The 18765-nt window shown below is 40.9% G+C and overlaps 1 protein-coding gene across 3 annotated transcripts in view; it reads right to left on the reverse strand.

Annotated features, from left to right (window-relative positions):
- Positions 1-18403, reverse strand: part of cxxc4 (CXXC finger 4) — a 59297-nt gene extending 40894 nt beyond the window's left edge. For 2 of the 3 annotated variants that reach the window (XM_063884422.1, XM_063884424.1), the window contains exons 1-2: positions 18109-18403; positions 15253-16179 (exon numbers count right to left, since the gene is read on the reverse strand). In XM_063884422.1, the coding sequence (XP_063740492.1) occupies positions 15253-16065 (813 nt within the window). In that variant the 5' untranslated portion in view covers positions 16066-16179; positions 18109-18403. Of the gene's footprint in view, positions 1-15252; positions 16180-17848; positions 18047-18108 lie in introns of those variants that run through there. The other variant, XM_063884423.1, reaches the window with a different exon arrangement.
- Between the last annotated feature and the right edge of the window lie 362 nt (positions 18404-18765).

Here is an 18765-nt window from a genome sequence, read left to right on the forward strand (position 1 = left end):
ACAGATTATCTTTTCAATATCAGCTTTTTCGTTGTTTTGCTTCTTAAATAGACCCACTCAATATTATTTCTCAACTGATCCTATAAATGCGCACAGCTAACAGTGGTGGTAGGCAAGCACTATCCCCTTGCACGTTAATGCCCACATTTTTCACAGTTCTCTTGGATTATAACTTGGAAAAAATATGATGTCCTTATTAGCCCAAGAGATACCAATTCTAAAGAAAAAAAAGATACTTAATCCAATTTCTCTTGAATCATTGCAGTGTTTCGTCCCGCCGTGACTGTAGTTCTCTTAAGTATAATGGTATATTGAAAGCCTAAATCAAATACTGCTGGAAATATTTCAGAAAATGCTGAAATAAATATACTCACATTCTTACAAATCTGCCAAATATCCGTTTTTTATTTTGTTTCTTAGAAGTGTCCCAAAATTACTTCAGAACTATGATGTAATGGGGCGGCAGCTAGCAGGAGGAGCAGTAAATCAATGCCTGTGGTGTGTCAGATAAAAGCAACATATCTATTCTTTTTATATATCATTCTTTTTTACATGTGCAATAAAACCTTGACTTTTCGTGTTATCTACAAGTGAGAAAAATAATAAAGCGCATGATTGAAAGTGTTCATTATCCGTTCGATTGATGCATCTCCACCTTAAATTACAAGGTGTGATCAACATCTCCATGCCTTACAGTACTGAACTACATTTTCTGTATATTGTCCACCATTACAGACGTTTACCAGCAGTTGTTCAGCTCATATTAAACACAGATCATCACCAGGGAGGACTTCTGAGATATTGAGTCATTTAGTGGATTACCATAAGCTGTTATTTCCACCTTCTTTTTCTTTTAATAGCATATTTATTCAAATAATCGCCCCTCTTGAATATGATCATGACACTAACGCAACTCTATAACTCAAGTACAACCTGATGGCATTCCTAGACTGAAATAATAAACAGCTACGTTTTTTTTAAATCAAGGTCCAGCTTTGCACCAGGCAACTATGCGAGCAAATCAAGCTAAGTGTATTGCGGATGTTTGTGAGTAATGAGGAATTTGGGAGTATTTTGCTGACTAGGCATGTATGAAGTGGTGGGTAGAGAGGGGGGGGTGTGTATGATGGTGTGCTTAAGAGCCGTGGCTGCGAGAGGCGGGGTGGTCACAGGGGGGAGATTAGGCTGAGGGGCAGCGAAGGAAAACCAAATCCATCTCCATCTCAGAAACATCCTAAAGCAGATTACTTACTTCAGTGGGAGAGGAGGGAGGAAAGAGAGAGAGGAGCATGAGATGGCTGAGAGAGCGGAGGAGGAGAGAGAGAGAGAGAGCAATTAGCATAGATGCAATTCTGGCACAGTCCTCTGACTTGATATTTGACCTTCTGCGAGAGTCTTGCCAAATATCACCTGAGAAGCGCAGACGGACCATATGGCAAAGTGCTGCTGGAGGCTGAGTGCAGTGTGACTCCAAGCCTCCGTATGCTAATGGGGGAATGTAATTACAGTGCAGTATTCCTGCAGGACGTATATTTCACTAGCCCCTCCATAGGAGTGGGTTTGCAGCGAGGCGGGCCAAGGCTCAGTGGCTTTTGGAAAATGCACTTTTTTATCAAACAGCGAGCCATTGGGTGGACAGTGGATTGGAACAGAGTAAGTGGGGCAACATTATGAGGAAACCGGTGTATGGTGATGGAGACAGTCCAATATATGAGAGGGATGAATCCACACTGACTCACACATGCGCTCTTTTCAGACACGCCCTAATCTGTGATGTCATAGCAGATGTTTTCCATCAGCTGTGACGCAAAACACCTGATGAGCCCTCACTGATAGGTGTGGCCTAAAATGCAAAGTGTGAAACGTTGACTGTAGTGTAACTCCAGATCTCTGCCTCATTTGAGATTTAATTGAATGTACACTTAAAGTTTTGGGAGATTAACAACCTACTCCTGTCTCACAACTATGCTTGATGTTATTGGACATTGACGGTAGAGGTGGAGACAGGAAACACAGGGAGGCAGGTGAACACCAGACAAGGTGGTTCTCTAAGATCGAGGGAACACAGGATATGTGAGACAGCGTCATAGTATTTTAACCGCGTAGTTAAAAGCAAGTAAATCTCCAGCTTGGGTTTTTATTAAGTGCTTAGCTTTGAGTTTATTGACATCATCTTTGACTGCCAAGATGTATGAGTATCCATATAGGATCACTAAGAGAAGTGGGTTTTAACTGTAGAAAAAAACAGGTATTAACCTGGCGTAACATTATTTAGCATTTAGGAGCTGAAGACCAACATTTAAAACTTAGTTTATAACATTAATGCAGTTTTACGCAGATATAAGGACCTATTTAAGTGATTATTGATATTTAAGTCTGTCAACCATCAACACATCTTCTGTAAAGACACAATTTACATTTTCACAACTGTGTTTTACTTTATTATTATTATACATTACAACACTACCCTTGGTGGTATACAAATACGATAATATACACTTGTGTCAAACTACATTATTGTGTGTTGTAATTCATTTAAAATGACGTTCATATCAGTCAATATACGAGCGATGCACCTAAATTAAATTCTACGTAAACCGTTCTTCTTCATATAAATAATCTTTCCTTATCTGTGTAAAAGTTTCCCACATCTAAGACATTGGAGGAGCAGTACACAAGGGATTTGCACACCCCACCATCCATCCCGACCTCCCTACAAATCCTCTGCAGACCTGGGATATCTCAGGTTATGTTTCCTTCAAATTGTTTTTGGCAACGCAAATTTGTAGTATTTAAAGGGGTTGAATATTTACAAGCGTCTTCATTAAATATTCCTTATATGAATAACTAATGCTTATCCTCGAGAGGTTTTTTTGTCCAGTAAATCCTGAGCATTTGTTGTCAAAATAAGGAGACATGGCAGAGAAAAAGGTCCTTTTTAGTGTTTAGTGTATGCTTTAAAAATAACACCTACTCTTACACTGCAATACAGAGTACCATCTCGCACAATACAGTGTGAGAGATATCTAGGGTAAAAAGGGAGCGACTTTCTGCCGCTGAAGCAGAGCTCAGACGCCATGCCTCCTCCATTTATCATGCATGGAAAATCCCTGCCCACACAGGCGGAGGCTGAGCCGAACCCTGTAGGACGATACGGAGGCAGCACCCTCGGGTCAGAGGTCGCCGTCTGTAGCCGGGATCACCTACCTGCTTCTAAATACAACAGTGCCTGCCTCAATTTCCATTTGCTTCACCTAAGTACTCTTGTCCAAGTATCACAATTTTGCACCAGGCTGCTACAAAGCTAACTCTCCTCTGGGAGCATGCCCTATACGAGAGACAGCAGAGAGGCTTTCAGGTGCTGCTGAGATTTCAGGAAAACAAAACAAAGAGATGCCGCTGCGAGGTCAATTGAGCGCCGAGACGCGGGGAAATCAGAGCAGTGTGAACGGGGAGAAGGGCAGGCTTTGCAGCACGGGAGTCGGGGGACGGGGGGGAGGATGAGCAGGACACGCGTTTGAGAGTGTAGATACCTGCGGGATCGTGTATGGAAATCCCCAATTCCTCAGCCAAGTCGCAGCCCTTTGAACAGCGCAAGACGTCAGCGAGCACGGCGAGATGCCATGTGGGTGTAACGAAGCGAAGGCTAAGCGAGGCAACATGCTGCCAGTTCTCTGAAATGTTAAATTGAAATGCAAAGCAGGAGCAGGCCTTCTTGTTTTTGAGCAGATTTCTCAGCATCTGTGTGGGAGAACTTAAACTCAGAAGGTCTATATGCAGAGCTCTGCATATTTACTGTAAATCAACATAATATTTAGGTTAGGATTAGGACATACACACAGTTGAAGTTGGATCTCTAATTGCACTTGCGTAATGGAGACTTCAAATCAATCTGTGCATTAAATTCAGCGAGTAACAAAAGTTTAGGTTTTGAATATGTACGGCTAATTGGCACCTGTCAATTACTGTACAGCACCTTAACTCTGCTTGTATATTTTTATGCTACTTAATATGCAAAATGTGTCGGCGAGAGATGCTGGTTTTGAAACAACATGAGGGAAGTATTTTAAAATGTAAAAGTGACTGGAAACAAGTCATCATAGGTTCAGTAAATGGAAAAATACAACGTTTTGTTTAAAAAGGACACATTTTTCTTCATATTTGTACTTTGTGTCTCTCAGTGACATGTCTCCATGCTTTAATGTTCAAAAAGCTCTTCATTTTTCTCATACTGCCTGTACTGCAGCACCTCTTTTCACCCTCTGTCTGAAACCAGAGCCCAGTCTGCTCTGATTGGTTAGCTGGCCGGCTCTGTATTGATTGGTAAACCGCTTAGAGATGCCCCGCCCCTTAGCCTATCATGTATAATGGGTTGTAGCGCTAGCCAATAGAAGCGCTAGTGTTGCATAGTGATGGATGTTAGATGACTCACAGTTGGAGTATTTCTACAGCTTGGGTTGTGAATTTTTATTAAATGATCAATACTAAGTGGACAGCTGTGGCCTAAACTCTAGAAGTAAGGGAGCTTGTGTGAGGAAATTCATGTTTTGCTCCCTAACAGGAGGAATCTGGGAGGGGAAAGTTAAAGAAATAGTGCGGGCCTCGCCTCATTAGCCCCAGTGTGTCCTTGAGATACACCTTCTCCCCTGTCTGGTCCAGTGGAGCTGCTCAGAGGCCAGCGGGTCACACTGTGGTTGTTTGGGGGCGGCTTCCAGGTGTGTAACTTAGCGGGTGTTTCCTTGCAAAAGGAAGCTTTGCTCTCAGTGAAACTTCCCTTGATAAATGAAGGGGAAAACAACAACTAACATAAGGTGGATCAAGTGTGTAAAATGGTGCATTAAATCTGTTACAAACTCCTAAATTCCTTTCAGATTTTGGTTCATTTTGGATGAAATTGGCATCTGTGGTTCTGTGTTTTGCTCACTAAAATAACAACACGTTTGTTTTTTGATACAAATCTGATTTACTGCCTCTAACTTGTATCCATATCAAGCTGAAGACGAAGCCAATAGGATCTTATTCTTTATGTTTCTTCTAATCAATGTTTTTTTGGTGAATTACTGCTTACTTTAACTTCTTAACGACTCTACAAAAACCTTCATTATCCAGGAGAGTCACATTTTCTGTTACATAACATCTCGGAAAATGGGTGGAAAATACAAGAGCGGCTCTTCCGATTGTATAACTCTCAGGAAAAATCGCAGGGTTGCAAGATTTGAAAGAGGAGCGGAAAGCAGTAAAAACAAACTACATGCAATTTTGTATTTTTAAAGACATTCCTCTTGTCTTCTTCTTCCTCCTATGAATCACAGTATTTTTGTACTGTTTCACGACTTGTCAAATAAAGTAGAAACATCAGCATTTTAGTGGAGCTGGACACATAAGTGGTAAAAAATGAGCATAAGTAGACCTTGAACTTAATTAAAAGCTGCAATTAATATACATTGATGTGGCTTTTTCTTTTTCTATATATATTGAAACTGTTTGCATCTCTTTCCAGCTCGGTTTCAGTCTCTTTGAACATTTATTTATCTTTGGAGGATGAAGCATAAGGGTTGAAAACCACTATGTCAATATGCTGGAAAAATCCAAAAATCCAAAATCCAACGCTGTCCAAGAAGGAAGTCTTAATTTAGTTTTATTTTATTTGACTTCAGAAAGAAACACTGTCAGGTCAGCTCTCTAGGCGTGTGTCAAAAGAGAACCTCCCTCCCTATTGTGGTAGAAAAACAAGGATTAAAGGGAGAGTCATGAGACTAATATTTCACTGGAAGCAACCTAAAACGAGGAATTACATAAGTAGGCTTTAGTTAAACTGGAAGGTGAAGCTTAACAAAGACAAAAACAAGAGCGATATGGTGCCAGTGGGCAATGTAATATAGACTTTAAGCTAATCCAAGCAGACTCCCCCCTGCTTAGTCATTCCAGCTCCGCAGTGATCAGACGAGGAAAACCGGTCACAGTTTGTCAAAACACAACTTGCACTCTGAGCAGATTGAAATCATTTCTTCTTCTCAACAGACAGATCTTAAAAGGAGTGACAACAAACAGCGAACAGCTCAATGGTTTATCAGTCGTTGTGGAGGACAAAGGGGGCTCTCTCTCTGCTCAGGAATGAAAATATCCACCTGATGTCATCAAGCGGCGCATCATAAATCCCGTCCTTCGCCTGGGGGACACAGACTGACTTCACGCCTCTGTGACACTCTCTAACCCCAGGGTTTCTATCAGGAAAAAAAAAAAACATGAAATATCTTTCTGGGCATGGTGTCAGATGCTCGTCATGAAATATTCATAAGGTGAGAGCCACAATAGATAGGTGGCAGCGTGCGAGGATTTGACTTGCAGAAAAACTGAAGCGCTCAAACCACGCTGACCGATTTCTCCCTCCGCCTGTTGTCACTCACAAATCCACTTTGAACGGCACAAAGCCATCTGTCATTTACTGCCTTTTAACCTATAGATATAAACTCATCAGTGCAGCTGCAGACCCGCAGTTCTTCCACCCCGTATATTACATTTCATCTGTTTTGCTGGAGGAAATGACGTTAACAAAGATTGGAGTTTTTTTTTCCTTCGGCAGCTCGAACTCGTCACCAAGAAGCTTTATAAGTTACCGTTAAAGGACCATTCTGCTGTTTGTTTTTTTGCTTTAACTGATCAAATATACATAAATATTCCATATGTTTGAAGAATTTCTAGGAGATTATAAGATTTATAAGTTACTGATCAAGAAAAAACCCATTTTAAATGGTGTGATCAAAACATAGAGCAGAGTTTTACATAACAAAGTGTTCATACAGGAAAAATAAATCTGATATCCATTATTTTTTCTCATCATTTTTAGGATTATGATTAGGTGAGCAATACACAGAAGCCTATTCTTTCAGACTATGGTATATATTTGAATGTACCTGTAATTTATATAGCCGAATAAGCGACAGATGCAAAAACAAATACCAATTTCACATCTTTCTTTTAAAGACGTGCTCATTTACTTTTGTGTTTTTCCTGGTTTTAATTCCTGCCAATCTTCAAAATGTGGCTTGCTGAGATCACGGCAAGCACCAAAACCAACAAGGAAAAGCTTTAATTATAGAGATCCTCTTCATAATTATCATCATTGCATTATCACCCACTAATAAGATCACTTTAAGAGTAGACCGGAAGATCTATTGTAATGGGTTACCCATCGGAAACCAGTTTCAAGTCTCCTAAAACACTAGAAAAGTAGCTGAAGCCAAGAAATCAATCAATAATCAGGATTTGCTTTGAAAATAATTGCTTATAAAAGGCGCTTATAATAATGGTCTACAGTCAGTCAACGTCTAGCATCAGGTAGTCATCATCTTATAGGCAACAAGAAGCATCATGTCGACCAGAGCCAATGCAGGGAACAAGCAGCAATGGGAATTTTAAGGTTTGACCCGAGGAGACATGTTAGAAATCGATAGAAGAACTGTAATTTAGTGATCTGTCAAAGACTGAGGGAGTGAGAGAAATACAAACCATCACTTGACAGCAGTCCTCTACACCTTAGAATGATTATCTTAACCCTGCATTATAAGTTAGTGGTGACTTTTGATCCTCTTAGCAATCAACTAATAGTCTTAATTGCATACATACATAATTGCAGGATGGGGTTTAATGCATTAGCTTCTCATAAGTTGTTATTTAACAGCCAGAAGAAGAAATACTAAAGGCCTGGAATCATGCCTTCCTGTTTAATCCCCAGTTCATCAGAATAGCACGAGTTACCAACACTAATACCTGCATAAAATAAGAGGGCATTTTATTATAAATCTCAATGTTTTATGGACAGACTTCATTATTTCTTATACTTATCACAAACATTAATGTGTAAATAGTTTCTGATTTCTTTTTTCGGTTTTTAAAGTCACTACGACATGAGAGCTCTATAGCACCACGATCATCATCAGTGTAATTCATGAGTAAAACCAGCCTAAAACTGCAGAGATATTCCAGTTGATATCCGGAAATAATTATACTGTTACTAAATATTCCTCTTGTCTTATCAGGTAGCATAATTGTTGGATCTATTTCTACTTTTAAGAGAAACAAACTGAAAAGTGTCATCAGGAGAATCATGTATTTTTTGCATCGTGTAGTTTACTGTTTTCATGGCTAATGTAGCAATATAGCTTATGGCTAGGTGAAGAACGGGAAAATATACTGGTATTATATCAATATTGTCTTATGTTACTGTAGAGATTATCTTATATCTTGGCATCCTGGTTTTAGAAGCTGCATTACAGTACATTATGTCATTTTCCAGACCAGTCTCATCTAGTTGTTCTACCGTCTGAGCGCTGGTTGCATTCGTAAACAATGCCGTCACTTCTCTCTGTTTTTAAAAGTGTCCAAACTAATAGAAGCAAAAGGAGAAAACTTTCAGAAAAAGTGTCAATCGTCATTCAAACACAGAAAATAATGGAACAAATTCACACAAAATAGGAAATTAAAGCGAGTAAAGGGACGAAAAACCCATGAATAAACCTGAAGGTGCTGCAACCATCTGACATTTTTGAATTTACCTCGACCCGTTCGTCACTATATGAGCATTACTGAAAACTAGTTATAAAGAACATTGTGCCAATATTTTGTGAATGCGCTAAAGGTCAACTGTATCATATGTTGCAATACCGATATCAAGGGATTTGGTCAAAAATATTTGTATCTTTTATTTTCTACGTGCCGCCAAGCCCTAGCTAGGTGTATGATGAACGCCAAACAAGAAACAGCAAGATCCCTGTTAGAGGAATGTGTGAATAAATCATTGAAAATGGATAAATATCATGCTTTTATTATCTGAGTCTTAGGTTTAGATCAATTCAAACATGTTACGACTGGCCTTGTTGCACTTCAGCCTAATTCAGGTAATGTGTCTTGGAAGGTTTCTTTGTAAACATTGTTGTACTCGAGCCAAAACACAGAGAATATTTTCAGAAATCCTTCTCATTGAATACAACACCTCGTGCTCGGCGCTCACGAAGCGTTTGCTATAGACTTTTCTCTCACACTTTTTGTCAGGCAGGCTCGCAGTAATGACGAGATACCTTTTAACTTCTCAGCCAGAGTCCGCATCAATAATTGATTCTCATCTGTTTAAAATTTAAAGTGCCACACATTAACGTCCTCCCGCACCTGCTCTTTCACGCTGTCCGTCCTCCGCTGGGTTGCTTTCTACCCCCATCTCTCTTTATCCCTCTCCCTCTCTCTGCTCTCCTCACGATAATAAAGACAATGGCAATGAGCCCTCTTTCACCACTGAACCACGGATGTTAAATCAAACAGGGGCAGAGGAGGCGACAGACCACATAATGTAAGGGCATCGTCCAGACGCCTCCGATTACGCTTTGGCCTTAATTGGTGGCGGTGGCGAAAAAGGATGAATTCTTTAACAGTGCCGTGCGGCTGTGCCTTTCCGAGCACAGCGAAGGCCTGAGGAGGACAGCTACTCTGTGCAAATGGAAACTGACAGAAAATCCACACGGCACGACCAATCTAGGGGAAAAAGGGCATGACAATGAATAAGGGGGCCCATGCTCTTAAGTAGCTAAGGCTAGCTCGCAGGGAAGATGTGTATAATTAAGCGGTCTGCAGCGTGGTTCAGATGGCAAAATCCTATTGTCTTGACAGGAGCTTAAGGTTGCCCTTTAGGTTGAGATGCGCGGCTTCATTCCTCTTTTTTTTCCACACTCCCCCAGACCTCTGCGACCAAATTAATCTGCAGTTTTAAAGCTTGAATAAATCCAGTAAGTTAGAGATCTGCAGATCTAAAGGCCGTCTGTCCCTCAGGCTTTTCCTTCCTAGTTTTTTTTATTTCTTTACCCCCTCTTCTTTGCCCACGGAGATTGGCTGGCAGCACTCAGTGTTATCTCCAGGGAGGCAAAGGTTGGGGGAGGGGGTGAAGGCCACAGATTTGTCCTTATCTATTCTGAGCACACCTAAAACAAATTAGACCTGGCTGCCGTTGCTTATTTGGCTCCCCTGCTCTCATTAAGGGGCTGAATCCGAGCTATTTTCCTCAAGGTCCTGCTTCCTTCCATTTTGGGCCTTGTCTTTTATCACAATAGCAAAGGTTTCAAGGCAGCCACGCCACCCTTTTCATCTCACCCATTTCATGTAGTCATATCAACCCTGCACAAAGAGCATGGGGGAGAAAGAACATCCCTTTACTCCAGCATGCTGTTTTTCTGCACATGACTTGACGCTGGTCTTTGACATTTGTTCAATGAAAGAAGGAATCCGTTCAATTACATTTTATTTTGCCCTTTTCCTGCTTTTTTCCAACACCGTGTTATGCTGCTAATCAAATAGAAGCCTTCTGAATGTTGTTATTCCAAGGATTTTTCTTTGTCTTTGCAGTTATATAGACGTCAAAAAAACAGAGGTGCTGTCTAAGTCAATGTGTTCCTGTCAATATAGTCAGCAACACAGTGAGCTGTCTCTAAAAAATCCTGTGGTTTAATCAAATGAAGTTAAGCAGGGTTGTTCTTTCCTATCTATAGGGATCAAACTCCTGATGGAAAGTCTGCATTATTGAGTCATTCACAAGGAAAACCTTGAGACAAACATTAAATAATACATGCTGAGTCTACACCTCAAATCCGCATGTTGGAAAGGTTTTTGTCGGGCGTAGAACGAAAGTTTCCAGGAAGATTTCACTACCCAGGTCAGACTTTTGTTGTTGTATTGATTAAATTAAGCATCTGACTGCACAACATAATGAATTATAGACACGAACGTCTTCAGCTATTGTACTGGACTCAACCTCTCAAAGACCTTTCATAGATTTATTTCCTATCCTAGCCGTGACGTTTATTATTATTGCTCTATATGTAGTATTATTTTATGTCTTAACATTAACACGATAGCTCTCCTTGTCTCAGTGTCAGTTCGGTTTAAAATCCATACTATTAATAAAAAAATCCCATTAAATATGATATAGTTACTAGTGAAATGTAACTTTAGGAAGGGTGTATGAGTATATTTCTTAACATTTCTCTGTGAAAGATAACTGCAGAGTCTGATTGACAACCACAAACATGTGGAAATGTGGAAATTCCTATTTATTTATGAAGGCAACCTCCTACATTAGCCTAAAAGCACGTCAAATGTCTCAGATAAAATTGAATTCAATTGGAATAAAAACTGATATTATATATTTAATTTGTATTATAAACTTTGAAAAATACCTCAAAGGCCATAATTAACCTCTCTGTGGGGCTGCAGTGAGAACATGTTTGACTTTTTCTAAGATTATTTCATTATTTCAGAACAGGGTGGAACCATTGAGCCACTTGTTGGATGCTGAATACAAAGTACCTCAGAACAGCTTCAGGGTCCCAAGATAAATATGTAGGGTCACAAGATAATTAACACAAAATGATGTTTAATTTTTCTGTCTATCCTGTCATTTTTACACCTTTTTTGCTCACCGCTTCAGGCATATAAATCCTTCAATGCAACGATCTGAAATGGACAAATCTGCTCTCAGGTCACATGCACAGCAAACTATAACCTTTGATAACGGGTCAGAACTACACACTGCTTCACTTTAAGGCACCACAAGCCAAAAAGAGTAGGAATCATACAGTCAGTGCTGGAACAAATACTCAAATACTAAAGTAAAAGTAGCATATACCCTATTAAAAGTAAAAGTCCAGCATTCGACAAAAATCTCCCAGTTTGGGATAAATAAAGTATTTCTGATTCTGACTCAAATTGTTCCAAAAAGTATTTGCAAAAGAAACGCACTAAATGACGAAAATTAAAAGTTCAGAATCCAATAAATGAAATTACTGCACTAGGATTATTGATGCCTTATTGGTAAAAGTACTTCTTTCTTTACTACTACTGAATGCCTTTGACCTAGAATTATAAGTCAATGGTTATTTATTTGTATATTCACATTTTGTAGTGGCTTATAATTATAATTTTTAAAGAATCTAAAGTGGTACTATAAATGTAACGGTGTAAACGTTTCAATACTGACTTTAAAATGCAGTAGAATAGAAATGTAGAATATCTTAAAATGAAAATTCTCAGCTACAAGTACCACAAAGTCTACGATACTTTGAGTAGATGTAATATGTACGTTCCAGCACTGCGTACAAGCACACATGGATGTCCTCACACCGTGTTAATCTCAGTGCTACAATGTGAATCCATCTGTGGAGCAGAACAAGCTGGCAGTACTTTTACATTTACAGAATTGAGACTCTCTCTGCAGAAATCAGCAAAGTCGAGGTAAACAGGCGAGGTAAACAGAGGTTAGGGCGCAGCATGCCCACACGCAAGGTATTATTGCATTTGAAAGTTAATGAAGGACCTTTGAGCCATAGGAGCTCAAGCTACGCAAAGGTAACGGCTCGGGAAATGTTAGGTTAGATGAGATTCCTCTGCCAGACTAATCCATCCTGGAGCCTGAGAGCAGCACGGAGACAGAGCAAGAGCAGAATCTGCAGCACAGCAGTGACACGGGGCAATTCTCTAGGGCCTTGCATTAGCGCGCTAAATTAAAGGGGGTATTAGATTAAATTGGCTCTCCGATTTCAGGGGTGTGAGTAAAATTCTGATTTGCATTTTCCACCGCTGCTTAAGATATAATTAGTTCAGGGTGATTCCCATGTGGAAAACACTGACAGCCAAATCTAACTGGCTGCCAGTAGCTTATCGTCTCTTCCAAGGCGCGAGGTACACTGTTTTGTGTGTGTGTTTTCTCAGGGTAAGATTGTTTGTGTTCATCTGTGTGTGTGCTAAAGAGTGTGTGAACGTGGGACTGTTCACATGTGAATTTGCACGCATGGGCTGTACATTTTCCTCCTGGTTCCTAACACTTCCTAAATCCAATCTTTACTCAACTATGGAGAGACTATAAGCACCAGCAACAACAACAGTAAAAAAAAAAAAGCCCTCCCTGTAAATCTAAAAGTTTGTCCGAGCAAAAGCAGATCTTCACACCTCTGAGATGCCGTTAAACTCCAACCCATTTCCGCAGCAGAAGGTGCGCCCGTAATTACAGATGCAGACTCAAAAATAACAATTACTGCTGGAGAAGTCCATAATATGAATTACTGAAGGAGCTTTTTAAGAGCATGTGTGGATTTGTTTGAGGGGTTTTCACACCCTCGGTAATTCTACCCGTCTTTGCAAATGGATGTTTTCCAAAAGTGAGTCTACCCAGGCATTATGAATGTGAGGCCAGCTTCCTGGACACCTGTTCCAGGACACCTGTTAGTACAAGATATGTAGAGTCAACGTAAAAGAAGCATCCGATTGTCACATCGATGGTCTACACGTCACACCTGTAACCAATCATTGACCCCCATTATTTAACCTCTTAAACCCCGATTTGATCACATTTTGCAATAAGAGTTTTTCCTTCTGTATTAAACATTCCAACACATGTTGTGTATCAGCTTGTTCTAAAACTCAATTCAAGCTACTCTGCAAATGATTACATACAATATGACACTTTTTATGGCTGCTCTCAATGGATTTGATCGCGTTTGACGTGATCAGGTCATTTCATTCATCTTTATTTGAGTTCTTTAAGGCTTCTTGTTTTGTGGCAGCTTCTTTAAAAAGATTAAATTCAGATTCTTACAAACACTGATTTCAGATTGTTTGGGAGGTGTAGATATGTTTTACCAAAGTTCCTCCTGGTAGGAACTTTTCAAAACTTTGAGATGGTAACTCAAATAGAAAATACAGCTGTGTAGGTTCGACCTGCCCTGTCTACACAGCTGGTGTTTATATGACTGACACCCTATCATACAAACAAAAAACACCCTGATTTAGTCCTTGAATTGTATTAAGTTGCAAAATAGGAAAGTGTTTGATGCCTGGGGAAAGTAACTAAGATTTTAATCAGGGATATTAGCTTTGGCTGTCAAACTGGGAGTCACTTGACAGAAAACCTGCACTAGATTTGTAAATGAGACAATGATGGGAATCAAATGAAAAAATAAAAACATGTCTGCACATTGAGCTTGTAAACACTAATTGTTAATAAGATGCAACTTTTTGCATTCAGGCACAATATCAATCACAAAATATTGACATTATTTCTCTTGAAATGAGCAAGCACATGTCCTATCTACATATTAAAATATAAGAAAAACTCCTAAATGAACTTGAGGAGATGGAATCTGCAAAAATGTGTTTTTCTTTAAAAATCAATCATGGCAAAAGTTCACAATCAACAAAGGAATCCATACATGGTGTTTTTCCATGACTAGATTAGGTGATATTTTATAATTAACCTCTTTTCCCTCTCTATGTAATCACTTAATTAATAGCCAATCATCAGACCCTCAGGTTGCATTTGTTGGTGACTCATCCCCACAAGCTTAAGTTTAGTCATTTAGCAGGTTCAAACTTCCAGGGTGAAGAGAGCCATACCTTCAACTTAGCATTCATATTCTGTCTTTGCCTTTGATAACCAAATGTCAGGCCCTAAATAAATCAATTAAAACGAACCTTTAAAAACAACATGGCCCTCTGATTGTGTCCTAATGAAGCCTCTTGCTGCCTGTCAGTTAAGCCAGAGTGTAATGCTTTCTCTTTCTGAAGTGACAGTGTTTTTCTGCATCTTTCTTGGTATGCAGTATGCCCTAGATTGATCCATAATTGGCCACAATGTCACAAATATAATACAAAAATGATTTAATCTCAACCCTACTGTATATTCACAATCAATTCATACAGGATCAGTGGGAGAGATCATTCTCCCCTCCCCACACAGAACTTGGGTTATGTTTTGAGAAGCGCCATCAGCAGCCCTGCCATCACTCTCACCATCTCTTGGTGGTCGGAGGCTGAGGCTTTGTGGGATATTGATTCTCCCCATCCAGAGACGGTTTCCATAATTGGTTAAAATGACCGGGTGCAGAGAGGGATGGCTCTCTGCTGAAAACCATTTCCCAGCCCTGCTTGGAGCTGAGCCAAGCTCGGGGTTGTTCGGATGCGTTCCAGCCCCAGCCTGACTGGCAGCAATTAGGGGTGTCTGAGCCAAGCTCAGCTTGCGCTCCACACAAACACCCCTAATTACTGCCAATTAGGCTAGGCGGGTAGGCAGATTTGAGAAGCCGGGGGGATGTTCAGGCATGGGTGGGCATGGAAACAATTTTCAAGGGCTTAGAACGTGACTGGATGAAAAGGTTAATGCTTTGGAGTGCAAGGGGATAATAACAAAAGAAGGGGAAGCAGAGCCCCGGTTCTCACCTCCAGCGACGAGCCTGGCTTCTTCTTCAGCTCCTCACATTTCCTAAATTTGCAGATCTGGTGGCCCGTTTTGCGGTTCCGACAACTGCTGCAGACACCACAGTTGATTAGCCGCCTGCAGGGTGCACAGACCCCACACCTTTTCCTTTTCTTCTTCGCTGGGTTTCCACTGGATACCGAGGAATTATTCTGTGGGCAGTCTGCCAGATTGGCAATTTGAAACGCACTGTCTGTAACGGCTGCTGAGGCTGCGGGGGAGTGAAGGGCTGTCATGACGATGACCCCGGGAGGTAATGAGATGCCCCCCAAAGCCGGGATAGCGGAAAAAGTTCCAACGCGTTCTTGGAGATTCATTATCTCTGCTTCAGCAGCGCCGCATTTCAGCTTGTTCATGCATTCTCCTGCTAAAGGTCTGCAGTGTTCGGGGGATAAGGTAGAGAGGAAATTATTATTTGCCATTTGCAGCGTCTCTGGCTTCCCCGGCCTCTGGGAGTCATTTCTATGCATGCTGGTCCTATTAGGGTTTATTGCCGCTGATTTCCTTCCCCAGAGCATGGCGTTATCGCAGTTCCAAGGGGACATGCCAATTCTGGCACTGGGAAAAATGGGCGTTGTGATGCGGGCAATCTTAGCAGTCTGTGGAAATGCCCCATTGGTTTTATAAAAGTTTGCAAAAGACCTGTACCTTTCCATTTCAGCGTTATAATCCAAAAGCTGGCTTAATCCACCATCCTGGAGATTATCCTTTTGTAAGAGAGAAATATCTGCGTTCTGTACGTTTTCAATGCAAAGCGCATTGCTTATGTTCGCCATGGCTGAGGGATGGTTGTCAGTGTTCAGGAGAAGAGAGTGAGGTTACAGCGGCCTTTGTGGAACTGGAGCTGGTTACCAACAGCGTGATACCATCCTGGTGTATCTTCTCCAGTGCTAAAAGTAAAATACAAACACACAAAAAAACAACAGTTACACACAAAAGAGGCAAATGTTTTCATCCTCATCAGTTTTCATTTCTCTGCGTCAACTTTTCTCCAAAGATAACAGCGGAACATTTGAAGAATCTCGTGACACATTGTTTACGCCGTACGTTTTCTAATGTAACTATCACAAATACTCAGAACTGATCTTCATCTGGTGACAGTAACGTGATAGCTGTGACAGACCCCCATGCCATTATTATAATGGGGACAAGAATTAGCATGCTTCAAAGAAGGTGCCACGTTTTCAACATATTTTTAAGATGTCTTGTCAAAGTATTGTTACATATTTTTTAAAGAAAGTCCAGTCGTCTACTTCACAGAATGAATAATGCATTTTAATACACAAGAGTGAGCTTCATCAAAACATAAAAATGTAATATTCAATCGAAAATACCACTATTTTAGAAAAGTTAGAGCAGAGCCCCACCACGATTCAGATTAAGACAGCTACAAACACAAAGATTTTTTACCTTAGGCTGGCAATATAAGCTCTTAAAAATAATCTGCTTTGGGAGCCAGGAGGAACGAAGTTTTAATATTTTCACATTTTCCATCTAATCCAAATAGTAGAGGTGACTTCGTCCATGTAAACACGACTCTGTCCAGCTCTTAAGAGCACCTGGTATTCATTCATGGTCAGCTCTATTACATTAACTCAATGACAGCACAGATAGCCAGCGGTGAGTTTACATCCAGATCATGGACCAGAACAACAGTGTCAGCTGCCTCAGGATGGTGTGTCTGTAGGTGTGTGTGTATGTATGGGGTTGCTCCATTCACCCCACCCCCCACCTCTCTATTCCCCCCCCCCCCCACTCTCTCTCTCTCTCTCTCTCTCTCTCTCTCTCCACCAGTGTGTCTGGATTTGGTTTCCACAGATAAAAGCCCATTAGACACATCTCCCCCTACTTCCATTACCTTTTTCTGGGCTTTCTCTCTTAATTGCCAAAGCTGATCCATTGCTGGAGCACTAAAGCATTTCAAATCACTTCCATGGTGCTAACCAGCAGCTGTCTCCAAAAAAAAAGAAGTATAAATATACATAGCACTGGAGATATATGGGTGGAAATATTAAAGACCCCTAAACAGTAAAGTCCCTCTCCTTTTAAACCTGAAAAATATCTAAATATTGAAGAACTTCCAGTGGCTTTTCCAGAAATGATGCATCTCACACTGCACTTTCTAACACACACTAAACTACCCAGAATTGTTTCTATTTTAACTATTCTTGTTTCTCTACAAAAATGTGTCACCAAGAGTCCTATCCATCATCCAACACAAGCTCTGCAGGTTCAATGTCGACGTGGCATCCGAAAACAACCCGCAGCCACCAGTAAACAAAACCCTCCTCGGCTTAATGATCAGCCCTCCTCAGGGTCATTATTACTTAATCAATTCACCCCCGGAGCGAAATACGCAGCCCAAAGGCAATCAAGTCACGGACATTGATTTTCAGCCTGTAAACAAAGTTTAGAGAGACAGAAATGTTCAATACTTGCTGGAGAGAGACACAAGGAGAGGTGGGGAGATAGAGAGAGAGGAGGAAGGTGGAGAGTGCGGGAAGGAGATTGAAGAAAGAAAAGTAAAAAAAAAAAAGAAAGCCACGTCCGATGACGAACCATTGTGCTGCACCGCGAAGCCATTAATTACACTCTTTGGTAGATATTCAGAGCAAAAGTCATGCATAGATAATCCGAAGAGGGAAGAAGACAAAATAAAACCCTATAAAAAATAATCTGACATTGCCTGGATCACTTTGCAGCCACGCAATCCGGACGGGGGAAAAGGAGGTAAAAACGCATGCAAGTGGACGGCAGAAATATGGACGGACACAGAAAGAGAGGGAGAGAGAGGGAGGAAGAGGGAGAGCATCACCTACCAGGTTCCTGTTGAGAAGAGCTCCCAAGGTGCTACCAGCCTGCGACCGTGTGACGGCACATTACCGCGAGGCGATACGTGGGGGGATAATATCGCAAAGATGGGAGAAGACGCACGAGCTGCCGGGGGAGAGCGTGTGTATGTGTGCGCGCTCAAAACAAAAGGAGCATTTTTATCGACTTTCTTGTCACGTTAAAAAAAATGTTATGGAAAGTGCATAAATAAGCCAAACGGGTAAAAATCGCAGAGTGTTTCCTCTCCTCTGTATTGTGTGTCTGCCTGCTCTCTGCGCTCGTGTCTCCTGTCGCTGTGTGTGGCTGATTGGTGCTGAGGTGAGGAAGCAGGGATGTGGACACCTACTGATCATTGGCTGGAAATTACTATAGAAACACTCGGGAGGTGGGAGGGATGGATGGCTCAGGGCGCCCTGCAGGGGGGGAAATATCACCGGGAAATATCTCTGCAACCTTATAGTGCCCCCTTTTTTTTCTTCCAACAAATATTTTTTCATATATCTCTTTCATGACTAGGCATTTAAATAAGGGAGGAGGGGGTTGTCATTTGTAAGATGCGTCTTTTAATAAGGATTGGGAAAACTTGTCAAATTAATTTGAATGGAGCTGAGCTGTGATTAAGATAAAATGCCTCCGCTGGGTTG

This window comes from Eleginops maclovinus, chromosome 5, assembly GCF_036324505.1.
Source record: "Eleginops maclovinus isolate JMC-PN-2008 ecotype Puerto Natales chromosome 5, JC_Emac_rtc_rv5, whole genome shotgun sequence".
NCBI classification, from domain to species: Eukaryota; Metazoa; Chordata; class Actinopteri; order Perciformes; family Eleginopidae; genus Eleginops; species Eleginops maclovinus.